Here is a 15,332-nt window from a genome sequence, read left to right on the forward strand (position 1 = left end):
GAAGATTCAATAAGCGTTGGTGGGGGGACAAATATATGCTCATCACGTGTATGCCAAGGTTTTCAAATGATTGAATTTTTATGTCTGCAATTAAGCCCCAGATCAACTTTTCTATAACAAAACTTAGCTTTCAATCAAAAGGTGAAAGGGTGGAGGGTATAGGGATTTTAGTGTAATTCAGTAATCATCAACCTCTTCAAGTTTATGATGGGCGGACTTCAACTCCTAGAATTCGCCAGTCAGCTACATTTAAATTTGCCAAGGTTGAGAAACACTAGCGTAATTCCTCAAAGTGTTGCCGAAATGCTAAACAAAGCCCTGCTAATGAATAAAAAAGCTTTCACGACGAGCTGGCCTTCTTAGAGGCTCGCTTTAATAGGGCCTCTTTCGCGCACCGAACTGTAACTCTGAAGTCCACAGAGAAGGAACAAAGTCTCTCACCCATTTCATCCCACGCTATTTCTCCTAAAACAGGCCCTTTTTTCTACTGGCTTGCTCTACGGCAGGGGTGGGATCTATGGTCTTTTTACCATCTGTGAACTTCAACTGGCTGGCTCAGGAATTCTGGGAGTTGAAGTTCACAGATCGTAGAAGGTCCACAGTTCCCCACCTCTGCTCTACGGGGAAAGACTTCAGCGGCTGAATCGCACGCCGAGATAGAAAGCGCAAGCAAAGTCGCAAATTGCAAGCAAGACGTAATAAGCGTTCGGGGTCGGAGTGCTGAGCCCCGCGACTCCGCTCGGCTGTAGTCGAAGACTCCCGAGCCTTCTAATCCTCTTTGGAAACCTGGGTAGAAATGTTCGCTCATAAAGGTGCGCGGCCGAAGCGCTCGGAAACCTGGCGCGGAGGAGGAGAAAAAGGATGAACCTGAGGGAACTTAGTCACCGCCTCTATCTACTAAGCTCAGGCGCCGATCTGCCGGCAAGGTGGGCCGCCTCTTGGGCAAGGCGGCAATCCAGAAGCGCTTGCTTACGCCGCCGAAACCCGTATCCCAAGTCAGCGGGCGAGACCACTCTGTCTCAGACTCCGGCTGGCTCGCTCGCCTTGTACATCCGGAAACAATGGTGCCGTCGCACCGCGTGACGCTACTTTTCCTGGCGGTGGGGGGATGCCCGCGGGTCTCCTGGTCGCTGGTCTGGTACACAGCCTGGGTGAGCACGGTGTACATCGAGCCGGACACCAACCGCACGGTGCGGGACAGTGCGGAAAGCGGGCGCTACGGGAACAGCTCGCCCAAAGAGAGCGCGCAGGGCCTAGTGGGCATCCCTTGCGGCGGAACAGCCCACCACATGGCGGGCTGCGACCCGAAGGTGGAATACGAGATACCCATGCAGCCCGGAAGCTCCTCGGGAGAAAAAAAGGCGGGATCGCTCTTCTCGCCGCCTCAGTCCTGGATCGCCTTGGTGGCCCACGGAGGCTGCCCCTTGAAGGACAAAGTTGCCAACGCAGCAAGAAGGAAAGCGGCCGCCGTGGTCATCTACAACGAGCCTCAGTTTGGCAACTCCACTCTTACCTCTATGTCGTACCTCGGTCAGTGTAGTGAGGGGAGAAATAAGGAAAGTAATTTGAAAACTATTTTTGTTGCGAAGGGGGTTGGGTGAGTGCCGACAGCGATGGTAAGGGACTGGGAAGGTAAAAACAGGATTTTTCCCTCTGAAGTGGCGAAACTCGGTATGAATGAAATCTTGGAACCGGCCTTGATCAACCTGTTGCCATTTGGTCAAGGGGGAGGAGGAGCCTGCATTAACTTGGAATAGGATATTGTGAAATAAAAGTGGATTTAACTACAATTTTCACATGTAGAAGAAGAAAGTTAAGGGCAGGAGGTTGAATCAAAGCAAAAGCACATTCAGACTTCTCCCACCAGTTGTCTACCAAATATCTCAAAAGCCTACATGGAAAGTATCATATTCATCCTTAAGTAGCCAAACTAGAAAATATTTTATTTCTGGGGTGCAAAATCAAGAGCCTAGTCCTCTTTTTAAAATGAAGCAAACTCTTCAGACTGTCACCCAAAAGAAGGTTGGAAATTATGGGTAGATATAATTACAGAGGTTTTTTTTCTGTGACGTGATAACAAGGAGCTATTGGTTGAGTCAAGAAACTGGATGGGAGGTAACAAAATTCTCCTGCTCCTTTTATGGAAAAAATGATGCTATTTCAAGTATCACAAAGAAAATTAGGCTAATTAGACTCATGCTATTTAATGAATTTCTATATGAAGAGTTTGTTGTGACCATTATATTCAGTTTTGATGATTATGATGTGCTTTTCAGTTTTCGTGAAACTAAGCATTTATTGCCTCAGATCATCTAAGAATTGTAAAAATTCTGACCAATATTGTGTGTAAATTCTAGGATGGCATATTATATATGATACACAGGAAGTCAACTTTGGATATTCTTGCTGAGAAAGACACTGAAGTTGTTTATAGAAGAAAGTGGATTTTGGCCTTGCAGATGTGGCTGAACCCTCATTGTCTATGTTGTCTGGACTGCTGGGAATTATAATTCAGTAACATCTGGTGGGCCCTTTCTATCTTAGGCCATTTTTCTTGAATTTTATTAAACTTTTTAATTTTTCGTTAGTCAAATTAGTTTATGAGAAGATTATTGTCTTAATTGTTTCCATTGTCCTCATTGCTAACGCAATTAGATGATTCCTGTAAGACTTGCAAAGGCTTTATGTTTTTGTGTTTTTTTCTAAAACATTTCTTTTCGTTTAGTTTTGTTTGTTTTATTGTTGAGATTCCTAATATGTCTCAGAATGGCTACATATATTCTGGAGGGGTATGCTGGAGGCAGAGGAATTCAAAATACCACTGGGCTACAGTGAAAGTTTTGAAACACCAGGTAGCTTTACTGTGGATTTTTCAGTATTTGCTATATATATAAAATTTTAAGGACATAGTAGAAAAATTGCATGTTGCTGATGTCTAAGCAACAAATGATAAATATATCTGTTCCATCAGGAAAGCAAAATATATGAACTTCCAGTTCTGAAGCCCACAGAAGCTGTAATAGATGTGGAAATTGGGGAGAGGCAGAGATCATGGGAAAAACTGGGCTGGAAAAAAATAGGGTTAAATCATAGCCCACTTCCCCTTCTCATAGCACATTTGGAATGCATTCTTGATAAAATGCTGTTAAATAGCAAAATCTAAAACTGGATTTTCTCATTAAAATGCTTTTATGTTTATATTTTATATTTTTTAAAAAAAAACTACAGGCCTATTTAAATACAATTATTTTATTCCAGTAGTGTGAAGCCCAAATAAACTGAGCTGTAAAAACTCCCAATGTCCATCCAGTAGAAATCATCACTGTCCTGTTCCTTTCAGACCTCAGATTTTTTTCTTTAAATGTGAACCATCCTTGCCTAATACTAGAAATGAATCATGGGCCAGCATCTTAAATATTTGGAACATATGGGGCAGAAAAAATCCTGCCAACATTTCAATTAAGTTTAACATAAATCTTAAGTACTATCTAAATTCTATTTTAATTATTTTGCATACTCAAGCTTTATCATTTTGTTGTAGCAATCTGTATATTCCAAAGCAACTGAGGCTGCACAAGGAAAAAAGTCTTGCTTAAAAAAGATGAGCAGATTTAATTTTTATACTTCAGAGCAAGAGGTGATCATTCTAGAATCTAGGAGATATCCTTACCTACTCCCCTTTAGTTCCTAGTCAGATTCTTGGGACCAAGAGACCTCGGAAATAAAACTATGGCAAGAACAATTTTAATTTACTTATAATTATCAGTAAGATAGCTTGAGTTTCTTTCACCAAATAAGAGATGTAGAAGAGTGCATCTGATTCCTGTTTTTCTTCTTTTCAATAGGTACTGCTAATACAGTAGTAATTATGGTTGGGTATCCAAAAGGAATGGAGATCCTAGAGCCAGTCCTAAGAGGAATTCCAGTAAAAATGACTATTAGTGTTGGTAAACAACATGTACAAGAATATATCAACGGACAGTCAGTTGTGTTTGTAGCAATTGCGTTTATCACAATGATGATTATATCTTTAGCATGGCTTATATTTTTTTACGTACAACGTTTTCTCTATACTGGATCACAGTTTAGAAGCCAGGTAATTATTGGTGGTAATTATCTTTTTACCTTGTGTAATGTTAGTGCATCTTCCTGCCTAATCTTTGAATGCTGTTTAACCTGAAATTTGCCTGTTACTATCTGTTATAACTTGTTTCCAGAACTAGATATACCTGAAAATTATAGTTCAGATTAGTACTTTAAGCGAGAGTTAGGTAGCAGTTATTTTCAGTTGATGAAACTAATTGTTATGCTAATTATTATTTTTCTATTATCTGTGGAGGTGTAACTAAGTTGAACTGCCTCTTTAATTAATTTAATAATATACTACAAGCTGAGGCTGTACAGAACTGTCAAAATAAGTTTTTCAACAAGCAGGTGTTGTACAAACACTTAACAGTATTTGAATTGTTGAAACAGCTGCTCCTGAGCTACTTCTAGCACAGGGGTGTCAAACTCGCAATGTCATGTGACATGTTGCGACGTATTGTGATTTTTTTTCCATTGCCGGCAATGGGGTGGGTGCGGTTTTGGCATGGTGCATCCGGCCCGCGGGCCAGCAGTTTGACACCCCGTTCTAGCATAACTGCATTAACAAATTTTTTTTTAATGCTCTGTCCTTGTTCCTATGTATTACATTTCAAACACTTTGCATGGCTCTGCTGAGCAAACACAGTGAAATAAGCTCATGATTTTAGTCCTTGCAACTTCAGTTTCTCTAGTACAGATTTACATAAATTAGGCATAAAGCAGATATAATAGAAAACAATGTGATTTTTTTTCTCATGTTTCTCTTTTGCTGCTTGCTCTTTTCCTTTATTCAACCTATTTGTTTATCTGTACTATTATAACTCAAAGGATCACAGAGTATCAGGGCCTTTCAAAGACATCTCACTCAGCCCTCACCTAGATAGAATCCACGGAGCATGAGTGTGCAGATTTTTGGCTTACCAGGGCCACATTGAGGAATTGTTTTCTTGAGATGTGTGCAAACCTGGTGGCCAACTACAAGAAATGTCTGACCTCTCTGATTGCCACCAAGGGTTTTGTCACCAAGTACTAAGTCATGTTTTGTGAAGGTGTCAAATACTTATTTCACTCATTAAAATGCAAATCAATTTACAACTTTTTTGAAATGCATTTTTTTCTGGATTTTGTTGTTATTCTGTCTCTCACTGTTAAAATAAACTTACCAATACAATTATAGACTGATCATTTCTTTATCAGTGGGCAAATTTATAAAATCAGCAGGGTATCAAATAATATTTTGTCTCACTGTACAATTGCCTCTTTCATCCTACATTTTTCTTCACTAGTTGAAAAACTTAGTTTTTCCCTGTTAAATTATATCTTATTGTTTAAACCCTTTGCTTGAATATTAACCAATGGAAATATTTTGCTTTGGTTCTTAACTAATGGATCAAGCCATTTGAGCAAATATTCTTGAAAGTCTTAATTTTTTAACATAAAGCCATTGTAACTATTTGGCTCAGAAAAAGGGAATATTAGCAAAATGATTATCATATCTGAATTGTGCTATTGCCTTCATCTTGGTCCTTATAGAATATTCTGTGGATTTTCATTTTATGTCTTCATCTTACAATACTGCCCTAATCAAGGAATTACCAACACAAACAAGCATACTAATAGTAAACCACAGCCTACTCTAGGAACTACCAAGAACCCAGCAACATTGACAGGACAAATCACCAGTATATAAAAAGAAGAGCAAAGCCCACTCCCTTCAAGCACTGATGGTGTTATCTATTTTGGTAATGAAACATTTGCAAGAAAACTACCAAGCTCAGAAAGAACCAAGGAAATCTCATGATACATGCTCACTTAAGCTATGACAGATCTTAGATCAGTGTTTATTGCCCCGAAAGATGTTTCTTTGTAACACACACATTAATATATCTTATTTTTTTAAGGGTCAGAGAGAAGAAACAATTGGCGCAATTGCTCAGCTGCCACTCTGTACTCTAAAAGACGAAGATAAGGTAATTAACTAAATTTAGCATTGGAAATAATAAATTTCATTTTTTAATAATGATTTTTAAAAAATATTTGTAATTCCTTTCAAGACGAATGCATTTTCTACTCCATATAAATTATCAGTGGAAATTTAGTAGGATCAATAGATGTCTTTGTTACTTGTTGTATTTTCTTTCAATTTGTGATTAATCAGCTAACTAACTATACTGACAGTCGCATCTCATGTATTTTATTGACACATTCCTTCATATCTTTGAGTTTATATGCTGTGTTTCAATAAACTGTAAATCTAAGTAAGTTTCTCATGATTTGCATCGGTAAAATCATGAAATGTATCTAAATCATAAACTAATAAAATAAATAATCCTAGTTTAATAAAAAATATAGTAAATACAATTTACATAGTGACAGCATCCTTGTATCCAAATGCCTTTCAGAATAATCAAGTTTTAATTAGTTTTTGGAACTCCCAAAATAATGATGTTTCCAGATAAGAGTGTCCCTTATCTGGGACAATGCTGTTCCAAAGTATAGGTGCCACTAATGAAAAATGTTATTTACAGGCTCATGTCCCTTTCACCTTAAGCAAATAGCAGAAAATTTGGATAGAGTGTATATACCAGTCAATACAGACTTCTGTGCAAAAGAGGTGGTCCTATTTGTATCTACAACCTATATAGGGATTTATAGATTAAAATTAATTTTTGAATTGTAACAGATACCTATTGGCAACCAGTGCAGTAATTACTAGTAGTCTTCAACTTTTGACTGTAATTGAGCATTTGTCTGAAATGGTATATAGGCTGCCTTGCTTGAGCAGCGGATTGGACTAGAAGACCTCTGAGATCCCCTTTTTTTTTCATTGCAATTATGGCTTTAATTCATTGAGTGGGTCACTGTATGATTAGACCTGATTTTGTAATCTTTTTTACAACTTTTTTGCTGTGGTCATTAAGCAATTCAGTTTACCCAAGGAGCCTTTTTTTTGTTAGAAACCAGAAATGAACACAAGAAATCAGCAAAGATTAAAAAAATCATGGTCACATGACTATGTGAGGCTGCAAACTGCCATAAAAGTAAACCAGTTGCCAAGCTCCCAAAGTCTGATCACATGACTGGGCGGGAGTAGTGGTACAGCTGTTACAACTTTGAATTTGGGTCTTAAGTATCTTTTGGTAGGTCTGGCATAATTTTTTGCAGTTGTAAGTTGACAACTACCGTGTTTCCTCAAAAATAAAACCCAGTATTATAATTTTTTTTGCCTCCATTAGGTCTTATTTTCGGGGGATGTCTTATTTTTTTCCTGACACCTGTCTCATCTCACGGCAGTGGTACCAACAGCCGCATGGCTTCTGGCCCACTTCGGCATTGTGCCAGTCCTGCTGCCATGAGGCAACAAAAGTGGGGAAGGCAAGGAGCTGCCCCATATGCCCTGCAACCACTGACTGTGCAACAGGGGAAAAAAACCCGGTCTCATGTACAGGGAATCTGCACACTTGGCCTGCTACTGTAAACCTCACTTCTAGTTGATCGATTTAGCAAAGTGAAGGCACAGGGGGAGGCAGGCAGTGAAGATTCCCCATACGTGAAACTGGGTTTTTTCACCCCCTCTGCTAGATTTTTGCTGCCATATTGTTTAACTTTCTTTAAAGATAATTTGATGCAGAACGGGACGGATCTGCATTCTGCATCAAGTAAACTTTAAAGAAATTTATACAGTATGGCAGCAAAAATCCAGCAGCGGGGGGGAAAAATCCTGTTTTTTTGAGACGCCAGACTAGCGTGCATTCATGTGCCTCCAATCCTCTTGCTTTCTGCAAAGCCAGATTGGAGCCCTTGGGCCCCTCCTTTCAGTCAATTTCGGAGCCATTCCAAAAGCAAAGGGAATTGTTCCCACCCTATCACTGCAGGGCTTCATTTCCAAATACCCTCTGCACAGGCTCTGGACAAACCAAGATCCACGACTGAAAAAGCAGCAATGGGAGCGAAGGGCTATTCAAAGGAGGAGGAAGGAGGAGAAAGTGGGAGAAGCCACTGCTGAACAGGCGAGGCGCGATAGGTATCTGGGCATGGTAGGCCTGGCTGCGCAGGCCCTTCAGCACGGTAAGCGGTTGCAGGGTGCTTGGAGCAGCTCCCCCTGCCTCCCCCTTGGCTCATGTCTAGCAACCAGACGGTGTGACAGAATGGGTGGGTGGCCGACCGACCGCCCAGGCTCTTAAGTAGGGCTTATTTTGGGGGTAGGGCTTATTTTTGGGAAAACACAGTACCTTTATAGCTGTTATATGAATGTAATGACGCTGCTTTGCCAGTATATTTGAGGCTGCATCTTGGATGAATTGCAAGTTTGGTTGTCCAGAAGTAGCTCCCTACAGATAGTTCTTGAATTATGAATACAATGAGCCCCAAGTTTCTGTTGCTAAGCAAGACAGTTAAGTGAGGTGCATCCCATTTTATGACCTTTTTTGACACAATAGTTAAGCAAATCATTGTGGTTCTTAAATGAAACATGCAGTTGTTTAGCAAATCTGGCTTTCCCCATTGACTTTGCTGCCAGAAACCAGGTGGGAAGATTGCAAATGGTGATCATGTGACGCTGGGACAGTGCATCTGTCATAAATACATGCCAGTTTCCAAACAACCAAATTTTGATCACATGACCATGGAGATGTTGCAATAGTCCTAAGTGTGAAAAACAGTCATAAGTCACTTTTTTCAGTGCCATGGTTAACAGTCACTAAATGAATGGTTATGAGTCAAGAATTACCTGCATAGTATTCTCAATAAATGGCAATATTGCAGTATTCTCAATAAATGGCAATCAAGATACGAGTTTCTGTGGGCAGAGCTTTCTGCTTCAAGTAGAACCCCAACTTGTGCAGTAGCCCAATCTGGATAAATATCCCTGCAGCCTCCATTTTCCTTGCTACCATAGCTAGAAGTCCAGGAGGATTCTCAAATTACAGAGCTGCTTCCTCATGCAGAATTATCACCAGAGCTAGAAGAGAATTCTTTGGAGTAAAAAGCAACTCTGTCTTTCCAGACTCTAGTCTAATGCCTGTCTGTTTCATCCAGATTCAACCAGATCAAGACTTCCTTGGCTCAGAGTTAACACGTTTTGCTAATATCAAGATAATTTGATTTAAATGTATTTTCAAAAAGAAAGAAAAATATACTTCAATACTTATACAGTATGTCTGCCATATCCTAGTCCTATTAGACTATGTAACAGAGGTACATAGTCTGGTAGATCTTTGTATAACATGGAATTAGCCATCTCAGTTTTAAATACCACCAACTCAGTGCTCTTCCAAACATTATAATTGACAACTGAATTGAAGCAATTGACAACTACTTGCTTCCAGGTCTTAGACTTATTTAATTTTCAAATCTTATTTCCTTTGTACAAAGTTCCAACTAATGGAATTCAGGGTTTCAGTAAAAACAATAGAAGACAGCAACACTGCTCACAATTATCCTAGTCTTTCATTTTTTCAAAAATTCTGGTTCTACTGCCTAACTGAATACATTGATTGCTTCTTCTCAGAATTGGCCCTGAGTGTATATATTTCAAGCTGTTTTTGTATTACCAATGTACTTAAATGTGGCTTTATTTTTTTTAAGTGTTGGGCTATTGATGCAGAAAATTGTGCTATATGCATCGAAAACTATAAAGCAAAAGATACTGTTCGACTTCTGCCTTGCAAGTAAGTTTATTAAACATTTTAACTTTGCTTCAATTAGAAATATTTAACAAAAAAAGTTCACAGAATGTTTAAAAGGGGGTACACACATTGAAACTATTAGCCAATATGTAGTTCATTCAAGTATAAAGATTGGAGTCACTAAATCTATGTCACAATGTGACTGTTACAGGAGAAAGAAGTACATTGTATGCCACACTGGGAAAAACTGGAATATACACTAAATCTAATAAATTTAAGAGAATTTGTTTTGGTTGATGTTAAGGCAAGTTTTCTTTTTAAATTTTTTACAACTTAAAGTATTGTAAGAATTGCTATTTTTTATGGAATAGAAATATCAGATCTAAAGGCAAACATTATAAAATTTCATTACAAAACCTATTTCTGCTAGAATATATTTAGAAGAGGTAGTTCATTTTCCTTATTGATCTCACATTGGATAATTTATTCTCCTTAAATGAGTGATCATTAATTATGTCTTCAGGTCATAAAATATTTTAACAATAATTCATACTACAAGAAATATCAGTCTGTTTTGATTGCTTGTTTAGGAAATTTATCAGATCAGGGCTTGCTTTCATATACGTAACTTTTATTTTTTTATTTATTTAACATATTTATATAGTAACCTATTTACCAAGACCAATAAAAACAATCATAGCCATATCAGTTAAAATGGTTTAAAATAAATATCAATAGTCCCACGAAAATAAAATATGCAGAATTTACCCTCATAAGAGCTCCAGTTGCCAGGTCCCAATAGAAGAGAATATTGAGTTAAACTGTGGGGTCTTTGGTGGTCTCTGAGCTTGGTTGTTTTCTTGCAGACATTTCATTATGATATTAGGTAACATTATGGTAACAATCAAGCCCCACAATATAGCCAGGTCTTTATGGATTTGCAGAAAGCAGCAAGGTTGGCTGTGTATGTCAGGGAGGAGGTTAATCCTGTAAGATGGGCACCATGATAGAAAAGGGACATGTCTGAGGACTCACTAATCAATATAGCTTCAGTGATGGAGCATGTCATTTTTGCCTGATCTTGTGGGATAGGCAGAAACTATCTCATGGTAATTGAAATCTTCTAAATAAAAGAGAATGAAATAGAAATTAAACACACCTGTAAATTTTGCTTTGCACAAACAAGGAAGCATAACTGATATCTATTCTCCAACAGTTCTCTGAGTGCCACCTATAACTTTCATTGCATATTACATTTTTGTGTTAGTTTATAATTGTGCTGCTATTGAACATAGCATCTTGTAAAGATATGAATTATGAGCCTAATTAATAGGCTCATAATTGGCAAGTGAGGCATTTCTTTATTCAGAGTTTGTCAAACTCAAAACTTCCTATATTAAGCTTTTATTATCATTTTTTGACCAGCTGATTTTATTCTATAAATATAAAAGTTGGTTTAGAATGTCCTTATACTTGATTTTGATGGTAGTGTTTCTATCTTTAGACATATCTTCCATAAGCTGTGCATTGATCCCTGGTTGCTGGAACAGAGAACATGTCCAATGTGTAAATTAGATATCATGAAAGCGCTAGGATATTGGGTATGTTGCAAACGTATGTAATAAAATATATTTATTTTTAGTAAGGCAAAATATTTTATACAACTTGTGTTATTTGTCCATTAAAATGAGTAAGAAATCTCAGATTTTCAAAAGTTTGCCATTGAGGTTTGGAAAGCGCACTGGGTGGGGGTATAGAAAAACAATCCGGTAACTGCATATAAAGTAAAGTTCAAAGGTTGTTCTTCCCTGGTATGTGTGGCAATATAATATTGTAAGTGCTTCTGTGAACCATACTTATTGCTAAAATGCTTGCTTTTCTTCAGAGATATTCTTAAGCAGTGGATAAACTGTCATTTTGCTGATTTCAGATACTGTAAAGTCTGATTCCATCAAATTTAATAATTTTATTCTTGGAATTTATCAATTAAGCTTCTTCTCTTCAGGTTCTATCCCTTCCATAGTAATTAATGATTTTTTCCTCTAACTTTAAAGGGAGAATCTAAAAAAGTTGCAGTGCCTGAATCAATGAGTAATAACATACCAACTGAGAACTGGAATATTTTTATAGAGGAAGATAGTAACGAAACAAGTGGCTTATCAGCATCCTCTATTAGCTCAGTTGCATTAAATAATGTTTTAAAAGAAAATCTGTGTGAAACGACAATTTTACTTGGTAGGTAATTTTGGAGATTTTTCTTTTTCTAGGAACAAAGTTTTACTTTGTAAATCTAGACTTAGTTTTATTTTTACCTTTGTATCATTTAAATATCTGAGAAACCACATAAGCACTTACATGGTTGTTGTTTGTATAGAGCATTGATCTCAAAATTATATAATTATATAATTTTCTAGATTAGAAAATATGTGACATACTTATCATTAGAATTCAGTACAGTAGTATGGATTTTGTTCTTTCAGTCAGAACAATAATTACAAATAGTTCCATAAGAAATAAATATGATACATGGAAGGTAAAATGAAAATGAGCTAGGGAAAAGAATGGAAAAAACAGGAATACAAATAATTATATTTTGTTCTAGGAAACTGTTTTTAACTGTTTTGGAAATTCAAATTTAATGCATTTAGTGATTCATTTCATTTGTATTTAATACTGATTGTAGGCCAAGTTGGGATATTTTTATTGTTCAAAGTATGCTTAGCTTAATATTTTTATTATGTTCTGATGCAATGCATATTATAAGCATATTACTTGTTATAATTCTTACATTTAGAGTGTAGTTCATCGTCATGAATTTCATATTTCTTTTTATAGAACTGGACAGTGGAGATAATCAACATGATCATTTGCCTTCTGGATCACTACAAATTTAATGAGAATTTGAGAAACTTGAACTGATAGTAAAAAAAATGTTTTTTAAAAAATGTTATGGACTTGAATCTAGCTTAGGAAATATATGCTTCCTGTTTACAAAGCTTTTCTCTATACAAGATAAGATACACTAGTTCTGATTTTGATTCACGAGAAGGAGGAAGAGAAAGAAACTGCTTTTTAAAAAGATTATCTGAAGATGTCAGGTTGTTACTCTTATTCTGGGGGGAAATGGTTCCTTTCATAGTATGCCATTCCTACCTCTTTCTATCTTTGTCTTTTTGTTTGAAACAAAATAAAATCTTATCAGGAAAAAAGCAAATTATAATTATTTCAAAAATACATTTGGAACAGTAATACAAGTATAAACAGCACAAATAAACTATATGGGATATATTATACTATATATGCATAATTAAGAATTATTTTCTTGTAAAATACGGCTTAGCTTAAACATGTAAAACAAAAGCGGTTCTAAAAGTCTTAATATACATCTAAGAGAAAGAAAAAACTCTATATGTAGTGCTACATAACTGTAGCACAATTCGGGTGTTTGGTTTTTTGTTTGGTTTTTACCTATACTGGGTACTTGTAGAATTACATTTCTACTTCAATATTTCAAATTGGAATATTGCTTCATTCATTTAATGTGCTAGATAGCAGCGATGTACCTTTATACAGAAACTGAAAAGCACATGGCCTTAGGCGTATATCAACCATATTATATATAATCAAATTCAGCCCATTGCATTAGTTATTTATTAAATCACTCAAAGGAAAGTGATGAAGTATCTATTTATAGTTATGTATATTCAAACAACTTTCTAGAATACCTGAAAAAATATATAATTTAAAATTAGACTATTATTGTCTGAAACAAGGTGTTTGGTGTTGTTGGTTTTTTTTTTTGTTTGTTTTTTTGCTAAAACCAGAGCTTTAAATAAGGAGAGAAAAATATTTTATTTGATTTCCGAAAAATATATGTTCTGAAGATTTCACCCTGGGTAAAAACAAGCCAGATATATGCCACATGTTATCAATGTTAATATCCATAAGCCTGCAGCTATCTACCAAGAAATGTTGTTGCTAGGGTTAAAGCAACTGATGTCTTCAGACTTCCGGTTCTGCGCACAGCGAAGTACTTGAGGGGTTCAGGACTCGGTGCTCTCCAACTGAGTTTCTTCCTGTTAGGGGACCCTAAATAGGCCAGAAGCCGCCCCAATGAGATGTCAATGAAGGAAAGAAGTCCTAGGGACCACAGAGAGATGGTGGTCAACCCAATCAGTCCAGAAGAAGCCTTCCAGAAACCAACAGGAGAAAGGCTAGCTTAACACCAGAGTCTAGCCCAAGTTGTGAGTAACTGAAGTCAAAAGCACTATTCTAAGCTGATCTTAAACAGTGTGCTTGAATCTAGATAAGAACATTGATTTTCTCTATCCTACCTATCAACTTTCCTGAAGGGGGGGAAATTCCAAGAAGCAAAAAAAAAAAAAAATCTCCGAGAGAGTGAAGGGGGGTTTTTTTGCCCCACCCTTTTGCTAATGGAAGCAGCAAATTGAACCTTTCATGGAGGAATAAAATCTGACAAATGAACCAGTGCTGACACCTACTGGTGGATGAGGATTATGACAGTAATGGTAAAATCTAGGGAAAAAATTAATCTCTACTTGTGACCTAAGCTTTAACAATAGAGAACAGCTGTGTAGATAAAGTGAGACTTACAAACCTGAGGGAACAAAAAAAAACTTTTTTGAACTGTCTGGATTATAAGTATTTATTCAACTTTGAATCCAAAGCTATTTCCAGGGGGGGCGGTAATCTGGACTTTTGGTGATCATGGAAAATCAGAGATTTATAGGAAATACTTATCAAGAAAAAATGAATATTTTTCAAGAGGAGGTATATGATATGTTGCAACTAATTCAAATAACAATGATATCAAATCACAAAGAAATCCAGAATAACTTTGAAAATATAAATCAACTCATCTCCAACTCAATTTTATACCAAAAAAACCCTCAGGAAAATACAACGGAGAAAGAACAGTCAAAACAGATGACTGATCATAAATTTGAGGATAGAGACTTAAAGATGGAATTCTACAAAACAAAGGAATATGACTTAATCCAAGTGGAAAAATTTACAAGAAATACTAGATTTGGAAAAAAAAACTTATATTTCAACACTATAAAATAAACCTGAGGACAAGAAAAAAGGCTGGATAAAACGTACTACAGAGATACCAGGGAAAACACTAGAACTGGAGAGACAAAAAGTGACAAGAGAAGCAGAGAGAAAAAGAAGGAAAAAGATTCCCAATAAAAATGAGTGGGCAAATGCCCTTAATAAAGATAGTGATTTACTTTTTATATTTATAGCAACATTTACAAACATACAGAAAAACCTTTTGATTCAGCAAAATACATCGATCAAGAAAGATACTGGGCAAAGGAAAAAGACTAAGGTGGCAATCAAGAAAATAGATGAAAGGACTTATCAGAGGGAATACTTAAAAAAGAAACATTTGTTTGAATATGGTTAAAGAAATAGAAAAATGTTGTAACCTATATGCTATTCTAAAAGGGATGAATTCTCTAACATAGTATGCTTTTTTCTCTTTTGTGTTCTTGTTCTTGATATGAGTAATAAAAAAAAGTTGAAATGATTTAAATATAGGAAATGTTTTAGATACTTAAATGTGAATTTAAGAAAATTATAAAAAAAATG

The 15,332-nt window shown here is 36.5% G+C and overlaps 1 protein-coding gene across 3 annotated transcripts; it reads left to right on the top strand.

Moving 5' to 3' along the window:
* Positions 1-623: 623 nt before the first annotated feature.
* Positions 624-14,100, top strand: RNF149 (ring finger protein 149). 3 transcript variants are annotated; one of them, XM_039355772.1, is made up of 7 exons: positions 624-1,530; positions 3,846-4,096; positions 5,988-6,056; positions 9,673-9,755; positions 11,218-11,314; positions 11,768-11,948; positions 12,549-14,100. In XM_039355772.1, the coding sequence occupies exons 1-7, from the start codon at positions 1,062-1,064 to the stop codon at positions 12,605-12,607; spliced, it is 1,209 nt and encodes a 402-aa protein (XP_039211706.1). In that variant the 5' UTR covers positions 624-1,061; the 3' UTR covers positions 12,608-14,100. The 3 variants fall into 3 exon arrangements, with proteins under 3 accessions (XP_039211706.1, XP_039211707.1, XP_039211708.1); XM_039355773.1 differs by lacking the exon at positions 11,768-11,948; XM_039355774.1 differs by lacking the exon at positions 12,549-14,100 and having other exon boundaries at positions 11,218-11,327; positions 11,768-11,911.
* The last annotated feature ends 1,232 nt before the right edge of the window (positions 14,101-15,332 follow it).

The sequence above is a fragment of the Crotalus tigris genome, unplaced genomic scaffold, assembly GCF_016545835.1.
Source record: "Crotalus tigris isolate CLP2741 ecotype Arizona unplaced genomic scaffold, ASM1654583v1 scf7180000018759.1681925, whole genome shotgun sequence".
Taxonomy (NCBI): domain Eukaryota; kingdom Metazoa; phylum Chordata; class Lepidosauria; order Squamata; family Viperidae; genus Crotalus; species Crotalus tigris.

Excerpts from the sequence above, each read along its gene's own strand:
- RNF149 (XM_039355772.1), top strand. The coding sequence starts at position 1,062 with ATGGTGCCGTCGCACCGCGTGACGCTACTTTTCCTGGCGGTGGGGGGA. Across the intron at positions 9,756-11,217 it reads GTTCGACTTCTGCCTTGCAA|ACATATCTTCCATAAGCTGT; the intron begins GTAAGTTTATTA and ends TTCTATCTTTAG. Across the intron at positions 11,315-11,767 it reads TGAAAGCGCTAGGATATTGG|GGAGAATCTAAAAAAGTTGC; the intron begins GTATGTTGCAAA and ends CTAACTTTAAAG.